The sequence below is a fragment of the Dicentrarchus labrax genome, unplaced genomic scaffold (assembly GCF_905237075.1).
Source record: "Dicentrarchus labrax unplaced genomic scaffold, dlabrax2021, whole genome shotgun sequence".
Classification (NCBI taxonomy): domain Eukaryota; kingdom Metazoa; phylum Chordata; class Actinopteri; family Moronidae; genus Dicentrarchus; species Dicentrarchus labrax.
The window spans coordinates 2,270,006-2,285,075 of record NW_026136714.1 but is presented as its reverse complement, the minus strand read 5'-3'; the positions used below and the strand labels follow the sequence as shown (position 1 = coordinate 2,285,075).

General features: G+C 37.6%; 1 protein-coding gene across 8 annotated transcripts in view; it reads left to right on the top strand.

The window, feature by feature from the left end:
- pbx3b (pre-B-cell leukemia homeobox 3b) overlaps positions 1-4,678 on the top strand; it is a 58,215-nt gene extending 53,537 nt beyond the window's left edge. For 4 of the 8 annotated variants that reach the window (XM_051422038.1, XM_051422036.1, XM_051422037.1 and 1 more), the window contains 3 exons: positions 250-362; positions 1,204-1,293; positions 2,964-4,678. In XM_051422038.1, coding sequence (XP_051277998.1) covers positions 250-362; positions 1,204-1,293; positions 2,964-3,056 — 296 coding nt within the window. In that variant the 3' untranslated portion in view covers positions 3,057-4,678. The remainder of the gene's footprint in view (positions 1-249; positions 363-1,203; positions 1,294-2,963) is intronic. The other 4 variants (XM_051422042.1, XM_051422041.1, XM_051422040.1 and 1 more) reach the window with 1 other exon arrangement.
- The last annotated feature ends 10,392 nt before the right edge of the window (positions 4,679-15,070 follow it).

Below are 15,070 nucleotides of genomic sequence, written 5' to 3'. Positions count from 1 at the left end.
CCTATGCATATCGTCCTCTTCTGTTTGTTTCTTTGCCTCCCTTCCTTTCCTTCCTTCACCCCTGTAGTTGCTTGCTTTATGGGAGTCTTTCTTCAGTGTATTTTTCTGCTTGAGTTGGGTCTGTGTATGCAGACACGTGCGTGGTGTGTGTGTGTCTGCGTTGTTTGTGAGTGTGCGTGTGTGTGTGTGTCTTTGCTTTTCCTTTATAGCCTTCTCATGTATTCAGCTACTTACATCCTCCCTTTCCAGGTTCTTCAGGTTCTTTTAACCTCCCAAACTCTGGGGACATGTTCTTGAGCATGCAGAGTCTGAATGGGGATTCTTACCAAGGGGCACAAGTCGGAGCCAATGTACAGTCACAGGTAGGATTAACAATCAGGGACAGTTCCTGACTACCAGTGCAGAGAGCTGTCCTTGTCTTGCCTGTGTACTGAGCCATCCACAGTGCAGTCTGAAGCACGACCAAAATTAGAAAATAAGAAAAACAACACTGCCCATGCGAGGGCAGTTCAAATTACCACAACGAGGCCTCCCATAACCTCCAATTGACTCAAGTGTTGACTGACTATTTCGCTTTGGATGGAATATTTTGGCAGCCAAAATATAATCCCACCCCACTGCTATCATGCCACAAAGCAATTTACTGGTTACTATTCCAAACATCTTAAGCAAACATTTTGTGAATGCATTTGGCTTTGACTTGAACTCTTGGGTTGGTATTGGGTTTTTGGTACTGTGTTTTCCCCTTTTTTCTGTATCCTATATTGCTATCTTCCTGTCTCATCTTGTTATTGTGTGTTGTTGATGTCTTCCATTTTGTAAGTTTAATGCAGCTACACAGCCGAACCACACAATCGCTACCATGCAAAAAAAAAACCTATGCTTAATCATGATTAAGGTAAAAATAAAAGCTAATTTAAAAACAGCCATTTGTTATATTATTTTCACTTATGCTTTTGTTTAATATTCCATAGCCTCTATAGAACATGCAGTAGATATGAGCATGCTATTAATGTCAGTATGCCTTTTTTTTTTTTCATTAGAAAATCTATTAGCTGTGTTACAAATGTGGTTGTCTCAGGAGCCCCTTTGTGATTTCACACTAGTCAGTATCTGTTGCTTCACCGAGCATGTTTACAGTTAGTGGTGGCCTGCTTTGAGACACCGAGTTGACCAGCTTGTCCACCTTGTCTGTCCCCTCAGGTGGATACCCTGCGCCATGTTATCAGTCAGACGGCAGGATACAATGATGCTCTCGGGGGGAACACGATGTATAGTCCACATGGCTTGAATGTAAGTAGAGGTTGCATTTGTCACACGTGTAGATTGCTGAGACAAAGGCAGTGTGAAATTAGTTGTTTTTCATCATCAAAATAAGCCGCACAGTTATAATTTGATTATATGTAATGAAGGTACAGGATGTTAAATTGCACTGCAGACAGACCTTCCCAAAGCAAGTGCTGCACAATATTAGACATATCTTGTCACTTTGTCACCTGATACGAATAAAAGTTGCATTTAATAAAACACATTATGCAGCAGGGGAATAAAATCTCCAGCTTTACTTCAATAAACATCTTTTAATACTTTGTCTGACTCGAACCAAAAATGAGATGAAAAAAGGCTTTCCGCCGCACGGTATCTGTTGCATTTAGCTGTTTTGAAATGCTTCACAGAATTTTCCATAGCCTTATCTTCATGATAAAATATGAACATGTGATCGCCTGCAGCCCATTTCAGACATGAATTCCATCTTCCTTGATGAGGTTTGATATGGCGCCTTTTTGTAAAGCAGCGCATAATCTGAAGCTATCAGAGTAAAGATTAATTTTGTTGATGAGAGAGGATGAAGAGAGAGGGAGAGAGAGAGAAATTGTATCAGACAGCTCTCTCTCTCACTCTCTGTGCACTATATCAGAACCTCAGTATTTGCTCTTTATATTCTCATGCCTGTTGGGTGAAATGCACACATGATCACAGTCTAATATTATTTAAAGCTTTTGCATAAAAATTAAGGTATAAGATTTACAGCAGCGTTACTGGAAATTTAAAAAAATGATTTCTGTGAGAAAAAAAATTAACACATTTTATGTAAACAAATGGTGGGGGCTGTTGCCAGCGTGCAGTGCTTTTGGTGTCATTTTGGCTTTGCTGAAGCTTTATTGCTATAAGCTCTTTAGACATGTCAGCTCCTACCAGGATCAAGTGTTTTTCACTTTCTCACAAGGTTTCTCACTTCCATGCGCAGTGTAGACCTGTGCCTACTGGCTCACCAGAGCTCAGTATGATCCCCACTAAAACAGCAACTGACGGCACTGAACAACCCCAACGCATGACAGCAGAGAGTCAGAGCAAAGCACTAATGCAGTAAAAAGATGTTTTAAATAAGTAAAATTGTGGCAGAGCTCCTGTTTTGAAGCAGCAACAGTGAAAGTGCCTTATAGATATATTAGCATAGACTAACCTTTAGCTTTGTTGGTGGTGACGTACAAGGATCCAGTAAAGGCTAGGTCATGCCTGGAGCAAAGCAAAGGCAGGCTGGCTAAGACTGGCTCTCTTGGAGAGGCCCTGCCCTGTCACTTTCACTCAGCTCTCCCCACCTCACCCGGCCCGAGCCCTCCCTCTTCTTGACTGACAGGAGAATATGTAGCGACAAGCTGTCGGCCGCTGCTGGAATCTGCTTAGACACTGATTTCAGGGACTGCTCCCATTGGTCGGGACACGAGACAAATTTGTTTCCAAGAGTCTCGTCTTTGCTGATGCTACTGTAATGCAGAGAATGTTGCACTAATCACACGGCATCATTGCACGTCAGACATTTTAATATCAGCTGACACAACCAGAAACTATAAGACTCATTTCCATTTTTGGAGCGTTGTGTTACATTTTGGGAATAAAAATATACCAAGCTCATGTTGCAGAGAACGTGTTTGTAATCATTACCTTTCCCATTTGTGTCCCAGGCTAATGGAGGATGGCAAGATGCAACGACTCCGTCTTCTGTAATATCTCCGACAGAAGGACCTGGGAGCGTGCACTCCGATACCTCGAATTGATCCACTATTAATGCATCTTCGCCTCAAGCTGGGCATGGACTCTTTTAACCGGCTGACCAACAGCAGAGGATATACAAAAAAAACTTTTCAAAGCGGATTGGTTTTTTTCCTGTACCTTCAAATTTCCCACGAACCATGCCACACACACACGCGCGCAAACTGGCATCCTCCATCAGTAACACCCGGTGTTTCCTGATTGTTCAGTGTTTTCTTTCTGTCTTCATAAATCGACTTTAATCACCGTGCGATTATTTGTTTGTCGTAGGGGTAAGCACACACACACACACAGAAAACAGCCCTCAGATGATACTCGGTAAAGCTTCAGGATCTGCACTTAAAATACTAGATGACACTCGTTTTTTATGACATTTTAAACGGCCATTTGTTTGATTCTTGATTTAATTACCGCTTTCCATTCTGATAATTGGGTTCTCCTTCAGTTCATACAATACATAGATTAAAGCAGCTGTTTCTTTGACTGTAATGTGCTTGCAATCTTGTCCAGCAACTCAACAATGCTACTGTTGACAGCTCAATGGCAGCTTTGTAGTTACTTTCAAGATTTATTTTTGCCTTACAGCCGTATACATTAGTAGAAGGAAATGACTATTCAAACTCTGGAACATAAAGAAGTGTAATTGATTGCTCGACTATAACATGACACCATTCCATATTTTATAATTTGATGTTTAGTATGTACATATGTAAACATTTCTTTCTTTTTCTTTTTTTCTTTTTTTTTTTTTTTTTTGCTTATCAACAAATCCCCCACAGTAGATCATTCCTTCATGGCACACACAGGAGCGGGCCCCCGTTACACAGGAAAAGTTGTACATAATATAGCTTAAGAGTAATTATACATCCCACCAATCAATACACAGCTTTATTACCTCATTCAAATTCATACAAACCAATAATTTCCAACATTTCTGTAGCTTAGAGTGCTCACTTACTACCTCTAAACAATATCACCACCATAGTTTCTTTTGCCCTTATTTAATGTTTTTATGTTGTTATTTTGATTACATCTTGTAACACTGTAAACTCTCCATTCTCTATGTAATCTAATGTATATTTTAATCTTTTAATAAAATGCTGTTGCCGTCCCGCAACTTAAAAAGACAAACATAAAAAATGAAAATGATAACAATATTAATACCATGAGAAATGGATGGGGAGGGGAGGGGGTGGGCTGAAGAAGTTGTTGGTCTGTGGCTTTTACGAGGGGGTGCGATGAACATTGTTGATAAATTAACACCGAACAGTGAAACTGTTGTAAATACGGAAAAAAAAACATTTTGAATGTTGCTCATCTTGTTACTAAATCATGCAAAAAAAGAAAAGAAAAAAATCACTATAAAAACTGTAATGCATAGAGGTTTCAGTATTCAGAACTGTACATTTTCACCTCTGTTCAACAGGGTTCAAAACTTCTTTTCTCTTTTTTCTATTGTATGTGATTCTGAAACTGAAAAGTCATGACAAATGATTTGTGGCAGTGATTCTAATGTATTAAAGATGTTTAGTGTTACTTTCTAACCAGACTACACCCTGGACTGAAAAGTCTTCCTTGTGGTAGTTGTGTAATTTCAAACATGAATAAACCTTTTGCTTTCATGACAGTAACTTGTGCTTTCTTTCATGTTGAGTAAGAGAGACTTGGCACTTTTCTCCATCACAAACAGCTACTTCATTTAACCCTGTGCATCTGCCACTTAATGTAACTTTTATTTCCCCTCATCAGTGATAAAACCAAAACTTATCATCATGTTTTTAAGCATTTTTACAGTGCCTAATTGCAGAATTTTATCTGTGTTGATCAAATAATAAAATAAATATATTATAAATTGAAATATTAGTGTGGATAATAAAATACACACTACTATTTCATGTTGCTTTTTTAACATTTGCATGCAGTGATTCCTGCACATATAAGCACTGTACAAGGCCTTTGCTACCATTTCATACGGTGGGTATAGAAGAAGACTTAACCTGGTTTGCAGCTACTGTGGAGCTGACATGGTTAGTGCAATTAACTGAAATGTCAGGCACTTCTAATTCAGGCTATTTTGTCTGTCTGTTGTGGAAAGGCTGCCTTAATGGATCATTGGTTACCAATTCCACATGGAGATTGACATCCATTTATCCTCATTTTCTCAGCAGAGTTCTTCATTCCTGTCTCTCTCCCGTGCTTGTGTCCAGTGTTTGTGTCTCTCACTCACTCATGGACCAAGCTGCATCTCTCTCAGTCAGTGTGAATATCACTGAAACACACTGCAGCAAATGGAGAATAGCCACACTCCTAATGTGCAGCTAATTTAAAACTTTTGTAATTGTGTGTGTGTGTGTGTGTACAAGTGTGCATGTATAGTATTTGTTTTGATTTCAACATATGAGTGCAGATAGACAGGAAGAGAAAAGAGATGTAACAGCATAGCATGAGTTTAATTCAAGCGCAAAGCACAGACGGTTTCCCGGGAGAGCATATTTGTCCACTCAACCAGTGCAGAACTTCATTGAACACCTTTCTCTTGAAATCATATCTTCATCCTGATATCACACGCCCATGACACAGATATCAAAATGCATGGATATACTTTTTTTTAAGTTAAAAAAAAAAAAAAAAACTGCCTTAGAGGTAAATGAAAAAAGAAACTTAACAGATTTTCAAAACTACTTTGCATACCACTATTTTTTTTTTGTTCTGATTATTAATGATGATTGAATTCTGCTTGAGGGAGATTTTGCAACATTTAACATTCATACTACCTCTCTCTATGGCAATGCTGCTCAAGACCATTCCTTTCTAATAAAATGGAGCATATATGCATACATATTTCCTCTCACAGGAATTATGAAAGCATTTGGAGTTTGAAGTCCAGTACTGCTGTACCCTGCCATTTGCATTACAATCTATTTGCTCATTCTACCTTTACAAATAGATACATTTGCTTCCTCAAGACTTCAACTATTGGATTTTAAGTACAGCACTCAGCAAAATTGGCCTCAGAACCTTTTAAATAAAGAAGTTACATTTTCTGAGATTATGCCTATTAGAGATTTTTCCAAGGTTCATTAAAGACGACATTTTCTAAGTAAAATTCACCATGAAAAGCATGCATCATTAAATATGGAAATCCAGAGTTATATTAGCAATATGCACATAGCTAGTGCCAATTAAATTAGAGAAAGATATCATTTATATTATTAAGGTAGAGTTCATATTAGATTAAATATAAAATGTAATTTTTTCACAGTTTGATTTATAGCTTATAGTGCTGTTCACGGACCCATGTTATACTGTATTTCAATAGAGAGATTGTTTATATTAAAATGTAAAAAGCTGTAATTGTATCACACTATTGCTAAATTAAATTGGTAGGAGGTTCAAACAGAAATTCATAAGCTGGCACATATCTATTTTTCATTCTTAAATGTGACTCTATATGCACAGCAGTGTACAAACAAACCCCTTAAAACATCATTAGTGTCTGCAACTACTTTGTTCTTCACTTTATATTTGGTTTGTATAATTACTACTTTCTGAAAGCCTTAGGAATGTGATATCAGAATAAAATAGTCTGAGTGGAGTGCAAGATAATATGCAATAACTTAACATGTTGCAGCTTTGATCCTTGATCAAAGATTTGGATACTTACAGTATGAGGAAACCCAATCTTAATTCATTACAAAGTAATTTGGGGGATATTCCAGGGAGCAGGTTATTGTGAAAGCAGCTTATCTACAGCAGCTGCTCTATTTTATGTACTTTTCTAACCCAAACAGTTAACATGATCAGGCTATGTCAACAATCAAAACACAATCAATACGCCTGACTTTAAAACACATACTGTACCTGAGATGCAGACCTGAGACGGAGAATTTAAGAGTCAGGTGCTCAGTGCCACAAAGAAGCATATATTTTGTAGTGACAGAATGAAAAAGTAAGAACTGCTGCCTCTCAATCAACCTGACTATTTGGTTTCATTTAGTTGTAGATTGTATATTGGCAGCTTTGTCAAAATGCAACATAACGCAGACATGTTGTGTAAGGTATGTGTGTTGGTGCACTTATTTTTAAAATCTTGCTTTTCTTTACTTGCATGGATCTTTTGTGTGTGGTGGATGTTGGAACTGACAATGTTTGGAATAGATTTGCATAGCCTTTTACATTAAACCCTATGAGCTTAATTTCTAAACACAATTTAATAAATGCTTTTAAACACTATAATGAAGATATAAGATATTGATATAAAGATATAACTACATTTTTAAGTGTTTATTAACAATTATATCTTCTCCTGAGAGATATTGTATATTATTACAAATGTGTTTTACCATATTATCTGTGTACATATACACCAGCCTACACTTGAAAATGAAATGTTTACATACTGCTTATAAATGCTCAATGTCTTTTGTGTCTAAAAAAATAATATATTTTCTTTTTTTCTTTATGATTAAAATCAATTATCAGAGGCACGACATTGGAAATGACTTAACTCTTCAGACTGATTGTATGCCCTTTTAAATTTCTATTTTCAGTCAATTGTATCATATTTCATTTATTTTATCATACTCAGCCCATACTGTGTCTGAATAAGAGTTAATGGTGAGAATGCTACAATCAAAATGTGATGCTGATCCAAAATCATATGCTTTATTTGAAGTTTCAATCCCCCAAAAAGCACATTATTTGACTAATGTGCTTTGTCAAGGCTTTAAACCAACCCTGTTACTGGAACAGGGGCTTTTCTGTGAGCTATATATTTTAAACATTCCTAATTCCCCTTATTTGAATTTTAACAGATCTGGTTAACTTATCTTCAAGGATATCTCCTTTGGATAATGATTTTGCTTTGTTAGAGCTTTCTTCATGAGATACTCATAAAGCCAGAGACACGAGCCTGAGAGTAGTGTACAGTAGTTTGATTTACTGAGCAGGAGTATAATGGAGCAGAGACTTCCTGCACTGATCTCTTCAGCAGCACTGACTTCTATTAAGAGATGAGTCCTGAGTGGCCTTTGAGCTTAAAACAGTGGAGTTAATTAACATTTGATCCTACCTCTCCTTACATCTTTGGAAGTTCATTTTCAATTTCATTTCAACCCATTCACCCATTTTGGTGCTCGAAGATTGCTTTACGATCACACGTAGCCTCATCTCTGAACTGATGGTGGCTTATCATAGCTTGTTGGGCAAAAGCAGGCATGTGAAGGCTTGTGACAGGAGACAGATGTTTGCCTTACCTCTTAGCAGACGCGTGTCAGCAAGCAAGGGCTGCCTTTGTGCTGCTCAAATATACTGACACCAAGTCGGAAAAAAAATAGAAAACTGCAAAACACAGGACCTGTATCTGTCTTTCTCTGTTTCTCTTTGTCTGTCTCTCTCTCTTTCTCATATACATGCATTGCGCAAAAATTCAATAATCATATCATGCAATTTAATTAATCAATAGCTGCATTTATTTTAGGTTTGAACCTTTCTAATTTGGTTTATAAAGACTTCATTAGTGTGCCAAGAGTGTCACCATTCACTGAACTGCACAACTTAGAAAGCAGGTGCAAGTCACCAAGGCAGATGATAGATGTAACCTACAGTATGGAGCACAGTTTCATATAAAGCCACAAAAGGTTCAAGTGCCGTAATATAAAACTGATTATGGTGACAGCTCTTAAATTCATTTGATCTATAGAGGTGCAGCATCTGCTTTTGATTAAAATGTGTCCTTCGTGGCCCCATTCATGCTTAATCCTAACTGTTTTTAAAGAGAATATTAATACATTTCTATAAATAAACAAATAATGGAAGATGTGCTCTAGAGGCAGGGATATCATACATTGACACAATGTAAACAAGGCACCTGGCACCCTGAAAACACGCCACAGGACTTGAAAGTGGTTCATGTGCCAGTTAGACTCATACTAATGTTTCCATCATGCTGTGACTGAAACAGTCAGCAGTGAATTCAGTGCATTGTGTTTCAGTGTAATAAAGCTCAATAACTAAATATAATGCACGGAAAATAACCACAATAAATACCCACAAATCTTATCCTGCATAAAAATGAATGTTAAGATTTAATTGTAAAAAACAAACAAAATCTAAATAAACAAAAAACAACTGAACACTCATAATATGGTAGAGAATGAAAACCCCCTTTAAACACACCTCCAGAAATCATGGTTAATAATAGTCATATCAAGGAAATATATATAATATACTGAAATTGTTGTTATAAGGTTGTCACTTAAAGGTACCGTGTGTTTTTTTTTAACCACTAGTAGTGCTGTGGAGCAATATGTGATGTGTTAATAGAGGCAAAAAAGAAGACTGTAACAGACTCTAACAAACATGGATGAAAACAATATGTTAAAATATAATAGTAGTTATAGTAGTATAATAGTTTAAAATATTTTTAAAATCGCCTTTGTAAACTTTTAATGAGGAAGGAAATGCATTCAACCCATTTGCTTGACCTCAAGCACATAATGCATTTCGGTGAGAAACACTTTATGTAAATTTAACTTTTGATTGCTTACAAGAACATTTTCGCACCTTTAATGTACGCATCACGGCCTGCAGGCATCTCATTTTCATCGTCTTACACCCAATGGATTTGTGGTATTGTCTAGCTAGCATAAGTAAAACAAATATATTTCAATAGTTGTTTCAAATAAAGCACGACTAACTGTACATATCAGTTTATGTACAACGCTCACTAGGCTGTATATGTCTTGCACATTGTTTTATGAAAAGAAAACTCAAGGACAACATTTCTGGAAGGCTGTGGGTATTAACTGTGAATTTTTGGTATTGGTGCATAGTATGTCAGCTAAGAGTTGGCAGGGCATGCCCTTGGACAATTGTATAACTGTTAAGGCTGATGGAAAAATTTGATTAAATTGGCAGGGAACAGTAAAATGAGTGCTGAATCGAGGGTGCACCCTAAACTTGTGCATGGGCAGTGGCTTTGGCATGAAAAATGATCCTGTGATATAAGAATGGGACACACAAATATCTGTGGTTTGAGGGTGCTTGTACTGGAAAAGAATCTGGGAATAAGGCTACTGTCCTTTGACCTGACTTATACGGGTTATGTCAGGACAAATACTTGAATTTACTGATTAATCCATTCACTATTTAAAGAAAATACCGTAACTAGTGGTATATAGGGATGAAATGGTACTCCCAAAGTTCTTAAAAATGTAAAGTTTATGTTAATTCAATGTCTTGTGCTCAAATACCATCCAGGATTTTGTCTCATGTCTTCTTCCTCTTTCTCCCAAGCGCATCTCATCTCTGTCTCCCTGTCCTTTCTTGGATATATATCCTGACATCCAAAAACAAATGATCCTCTTGTCAACTTCTGGAAAAAAGATAAAGCAGCTGAACCAATTTGTTATCCAAGATTAGGCAAGTGGGTCATTGAATAAGTATACCAGACAACAGACTAAATTCATTTACAAGCTTTAAAAAAGGTATAAAGTGACAAGTCTACCTAAAGTGACAACATGTTTGTGACTAGATGCCACTGATGTTTTTTTTTTTTTTTCCAAATCATAAAATGGCTTGTTAAATATCCTTCGCTACATTTCCTCGTGCTGGAGGTGGGATGATTCAAATAAGGATGAAACATACTGAGAAAGATTATCAAAAGCTTCAGCAAGTATTCAGAGTAGTTAAAGAAACTCTACAGTCAGTTATAGTTGAGGTTTATAACCTTGATGAACCTTATTGTTCACCCTGATCACTGTTTGCTGCTGCAGCACAGAGTAGTTTAAGCAATAGGCTTACATCTCCAAGACTCTGCAGAGGGCTTGGAGCAGTCATTTGTTCTTATTGTAACTAGACGAGAAGACTACAGAGTTGCACCTAACCTATTGTCTCAGCGCTTCTTTCCAGCAGCATACAGATCATTGCTTACAGATGCTTCTGTATGTGTTCTCCTGTTTCTCTTTGTTTGTGTTCTTTGTGCTGTAGTGTGTCAGCTGCGGAGGCATCATGAGATCATGACTACTGTCATTTCAGTTTATAGTGTGAAGAGCTTGACGGCAAGAAATAGTCTTTTCCAAAGCTGATCTATGACCATCCTGTCTCAGTTTGTAATAGACCAAAACATTTGCAAAAGGTGTGTCTTACTGTGTTTTCAGACTGTGTTCGTTCAAGGCTAATTTGCATACAAAGTTAGAGCTCCTGCAAGTCCCAGTAAAATGGCAGCTGGTCATTCTTACACTCTGTTTTTTTTTTGTGCGGATTAAACAAGCAAGCCATAACGTGCAGGGGCGGATCTAGAGAAATATTCATGGGTTGGGAAAAAGGTGGCATGGAGACTTTAAGGTGTGGCAGAAATATGTGCTGATTTAATCGCAAACAATTACATATATCTATATTTACTTGTCAAAGCCCCCAAATGAAAATTCATTCTATCATCTCCAGACATTTTTCTAAATAAATATCACTTAGTCTTAAATGTGTCCATAAAAGATCATAAAATTAATTTCCATTTTGTAATGAATTATTTTTCAGATGTATCTAAATTAATGCATTCAATCTGACAACATTTGACACCAAACTGTGATGACCAGGTATTTTTAAGGGGTGGCAGTTATCTAATTCCACCCCTCTAGATACGCCCCTGATAACATGTTAATATTTGAACTTTAGAGGTTCTGGTTGGGTGGTTATTTTTCTTTGGACAGAACCAGGCTAGCTGTTTCCCCTGTTTACACTATTTATGCTTAGCTAAGTGCTGCTAGCTGTAGTTTTATATCCAGAGGACAGATGTTACAGTGGTATCGATCTTCTCATTCATGTCTCAACAAAAAGGCGAATACACGTATCACTATTGCTTTAACTGTGATGCATTCACTGACTCTCTCATCATATTCATTATAATAAGTCAAACAATATTGTTTAAAAATACACGATGGAACCTACTGCTGCATTTCCTAACAATAAAAATGTTAATTTTACTGAAATATCTCCAAACCTGAAATCCACCTCCCAGCTGCTTTGATTCTGGTAATTACGCGAAATAACAACAAATTTTTGCAACACATTTCTCCTCCTCCATGCACTATCTAGTGCAGTGTGGCTATAGGCTACATTGTGTAATGGGAAGTCATTAGCTTTTGGTCTGATGCAGTTTGTTCTCAGTCCCTCGCTGCTACATTTATATTTCATATCTTATGTTTCACACTGTATTAACAGCTGTGGCTTGTTTTTGCCATCTGCAGACAATTACTTTAGTTTACTTGGCTTTGTAATAATAACATGTTTTCTTCTTGCAACTCTCTCAATAGACAACATACTGCAAATTCTTGACAGGTGCTGAGGCATTTGCTCGGGAGACATGGTGAGGAGGATTATTACTGCATTATTTAGTTCTCCTGAAATAAACAAACACATTCCCTTCCTGGCATCATGTGCGACTAGCAAGTCAGCATTGTGTTGTGTTGCATCGCTCCAGCTCGGAGCAGCCAATTATGATTTACGTCGACTACCAAGAACCTCAGTGCCCCTTTTCACTACCAACAAGACCCACTTAGTGTCGAATATTTTCCCTCCCATACCCTCTCATTTGCTCGGTATCTCCTCCTTTTATGACCTTTTTACATTCACCTTGCCTTGTTTCACCTACTTGCTATCACCACAGTGGCTCAGGTTCCGCTCCACAGTCTAGTTTCAGTATAATAACTTGACACTTCACATTGCATTAGTCTTAGTCCCGACAACAAGGTTATGTGACCTATAGTGTCAGAGAGCATACACCATACTTGCCTGGAGTAGCTATTTATCAAGACAGCTTTGGGCCACCTATGATTCAGAGCAGAACAAATACAGATGTGAGGCGGTTATACCGAGGACATATTTGTCCAGCAACCAAAGTTTTAGCTAGCAAACACCATCATGATGGTTTCTCTCACAGGGATTTAAATGGGATTAATCCTATGCAAGCCAATGGGATGCATAGTTAACAAAATAAAAGCATGAAAATCCAATTTTTGAAATTCCCCCACTGTGGTGTAAATCTAAAGAGAAAATGTGATATTTTATTACTTCATAAAGGTATACATCTTATTTTTCTATTCTCAACTATTGATTGGGCGGAGAGGCTGTAGCTAAGTGTTGATATACTGCGTGGATGGGGGGGACTCTGGGCTGCAGAGAAGGAGGCTGGCTCTGAACCCCGAGGAAGTCATTAGGAGACCAGTGACCTCACTGGTGCAGCGCTCAGAAAAGCTGCCCACTGGCATGATGTCATATTTTACATGCCATCAGTCATTGTACCACCCCTGGCCATCAAACCTGACGAGCATACAGATATTGACCACTTGAGATCATGAAGAAGAGGAGGAAGAGGTTAAAGTGAGCTCACATTTTATTTTTACAACAGATTTCCGATCATGACTTTTGAGGGTCTTGTCTTTAATCCAGTCATGTGTAAAAATCCACCCTTGGGCAACATCCTCCACCACGCTGCTTAGTGCACATATGGGGCCCTCGTAACAATCTATTATAAGTGAAGTTACAAGCATGCAAACTGATTTTAGACTAGTAATAAATTGCATCATTCAAGACTGTTGTTAAGCTATCTGGGATGAACACTCTGGTCTGTATGGTGACCTTTGACCACGCCTAAACTGTGTGCTTGCTTCGGGCTTACAGAGTGTATGATTTACCATTTTAACATATTGCTCTATTCCTCTCAGTACACATCGTGTGATTCAAGATTCAACAGTTTTATTGTCACTCCATTTGGCTAGGAGGCTCTGTTACAGAAAGGATATAAGATAAAGATAAAAGAAAATAAATAAAAGATATAAATACAAATATATAAAGGATGTATATTAGGCATATAAATATAAAAACAGAACATGAAAAGCAATAAGGTATAACAGTACTAAAAGATATAGAGGGAATAAAGGGTACATTACAATATATATACACAATATACAACATATATACACAAAATATATATTATACTGTTATATAAACAATATATAAATAAAGAACAGAACATGTGTGATTAGCCCGTTTAAGGAAAGCATAGATATTCTTCCCCGGGCTTCAGCCACCGTGACCACAAGTGGCTTTTACAAGAGAAAGGTGGATTGAATTTCCCAAGATTCTCCTGATTCCACCGCTTTGAAAACTCAACTGTGAGTATTTAAAACCATCTTGAGAGAGCTTTATAGAGACTACATACTGTAGAGCCATTAAAGGGGTAGTACATTGCATCATGGGAAATGTAGGTTCCTGCTTTTTAAGACAGGGGGTGTTAATGCTGCATTTTGTTATAGGTGATATTTGGGTTTAAAGTCAGTTAAAGTTTGAGAAATGAATCCTTATAATACGACATCAAACAACATGTTCTCACTCAAATATGGCAGCTTGGTCTGTGGCCCTCCTCTTGAAAATATGTATGTATGTATTCTGGTGTCATTTCTGGACATGCAGTGCACCGAGGTCAAGTTAGCAAGTAAGCATCCGGTTAGACTTTCAAAATAAAGCTTACGTGGTTTACATTGTGAAATGGTTGCAGTTTTGATGGCTGCAACAACTATGAGGTTAGGATTAGGAAAAGATTGTAAATTACGCTATATACCTGACTCAAGTTCACAAATAAAATGTAACTAACGTAAGATAACTCTAACTTCTAAGTTCTTTACGTTATGTACTATACTACGATGCTAAATTGTTGTTGTCTCATGGGATACAAACAGTGTTCTCCTAGGTCTTAGTCCTGTGTTTGTTTGAGCTGTGCATCCACCCTAGTACCTCCATATGTGGACCTCCTGGCTCTTTACACCACTATATCAGCTGACGTTGACAGCGGGCGCGGCCTACATATTTTGTAGCAGAGGGCTACTGACCAAGCGGCAGGATTTGACGACTTGGAAGTGAGACCGGGTTGCATCAGACAAGCGTCATCAAGCGAGCTTAGATTAAACTTCATTTACAGCCACAGCCACATAGAGAAGCAATACAGCACATCTCTGAGTAACTG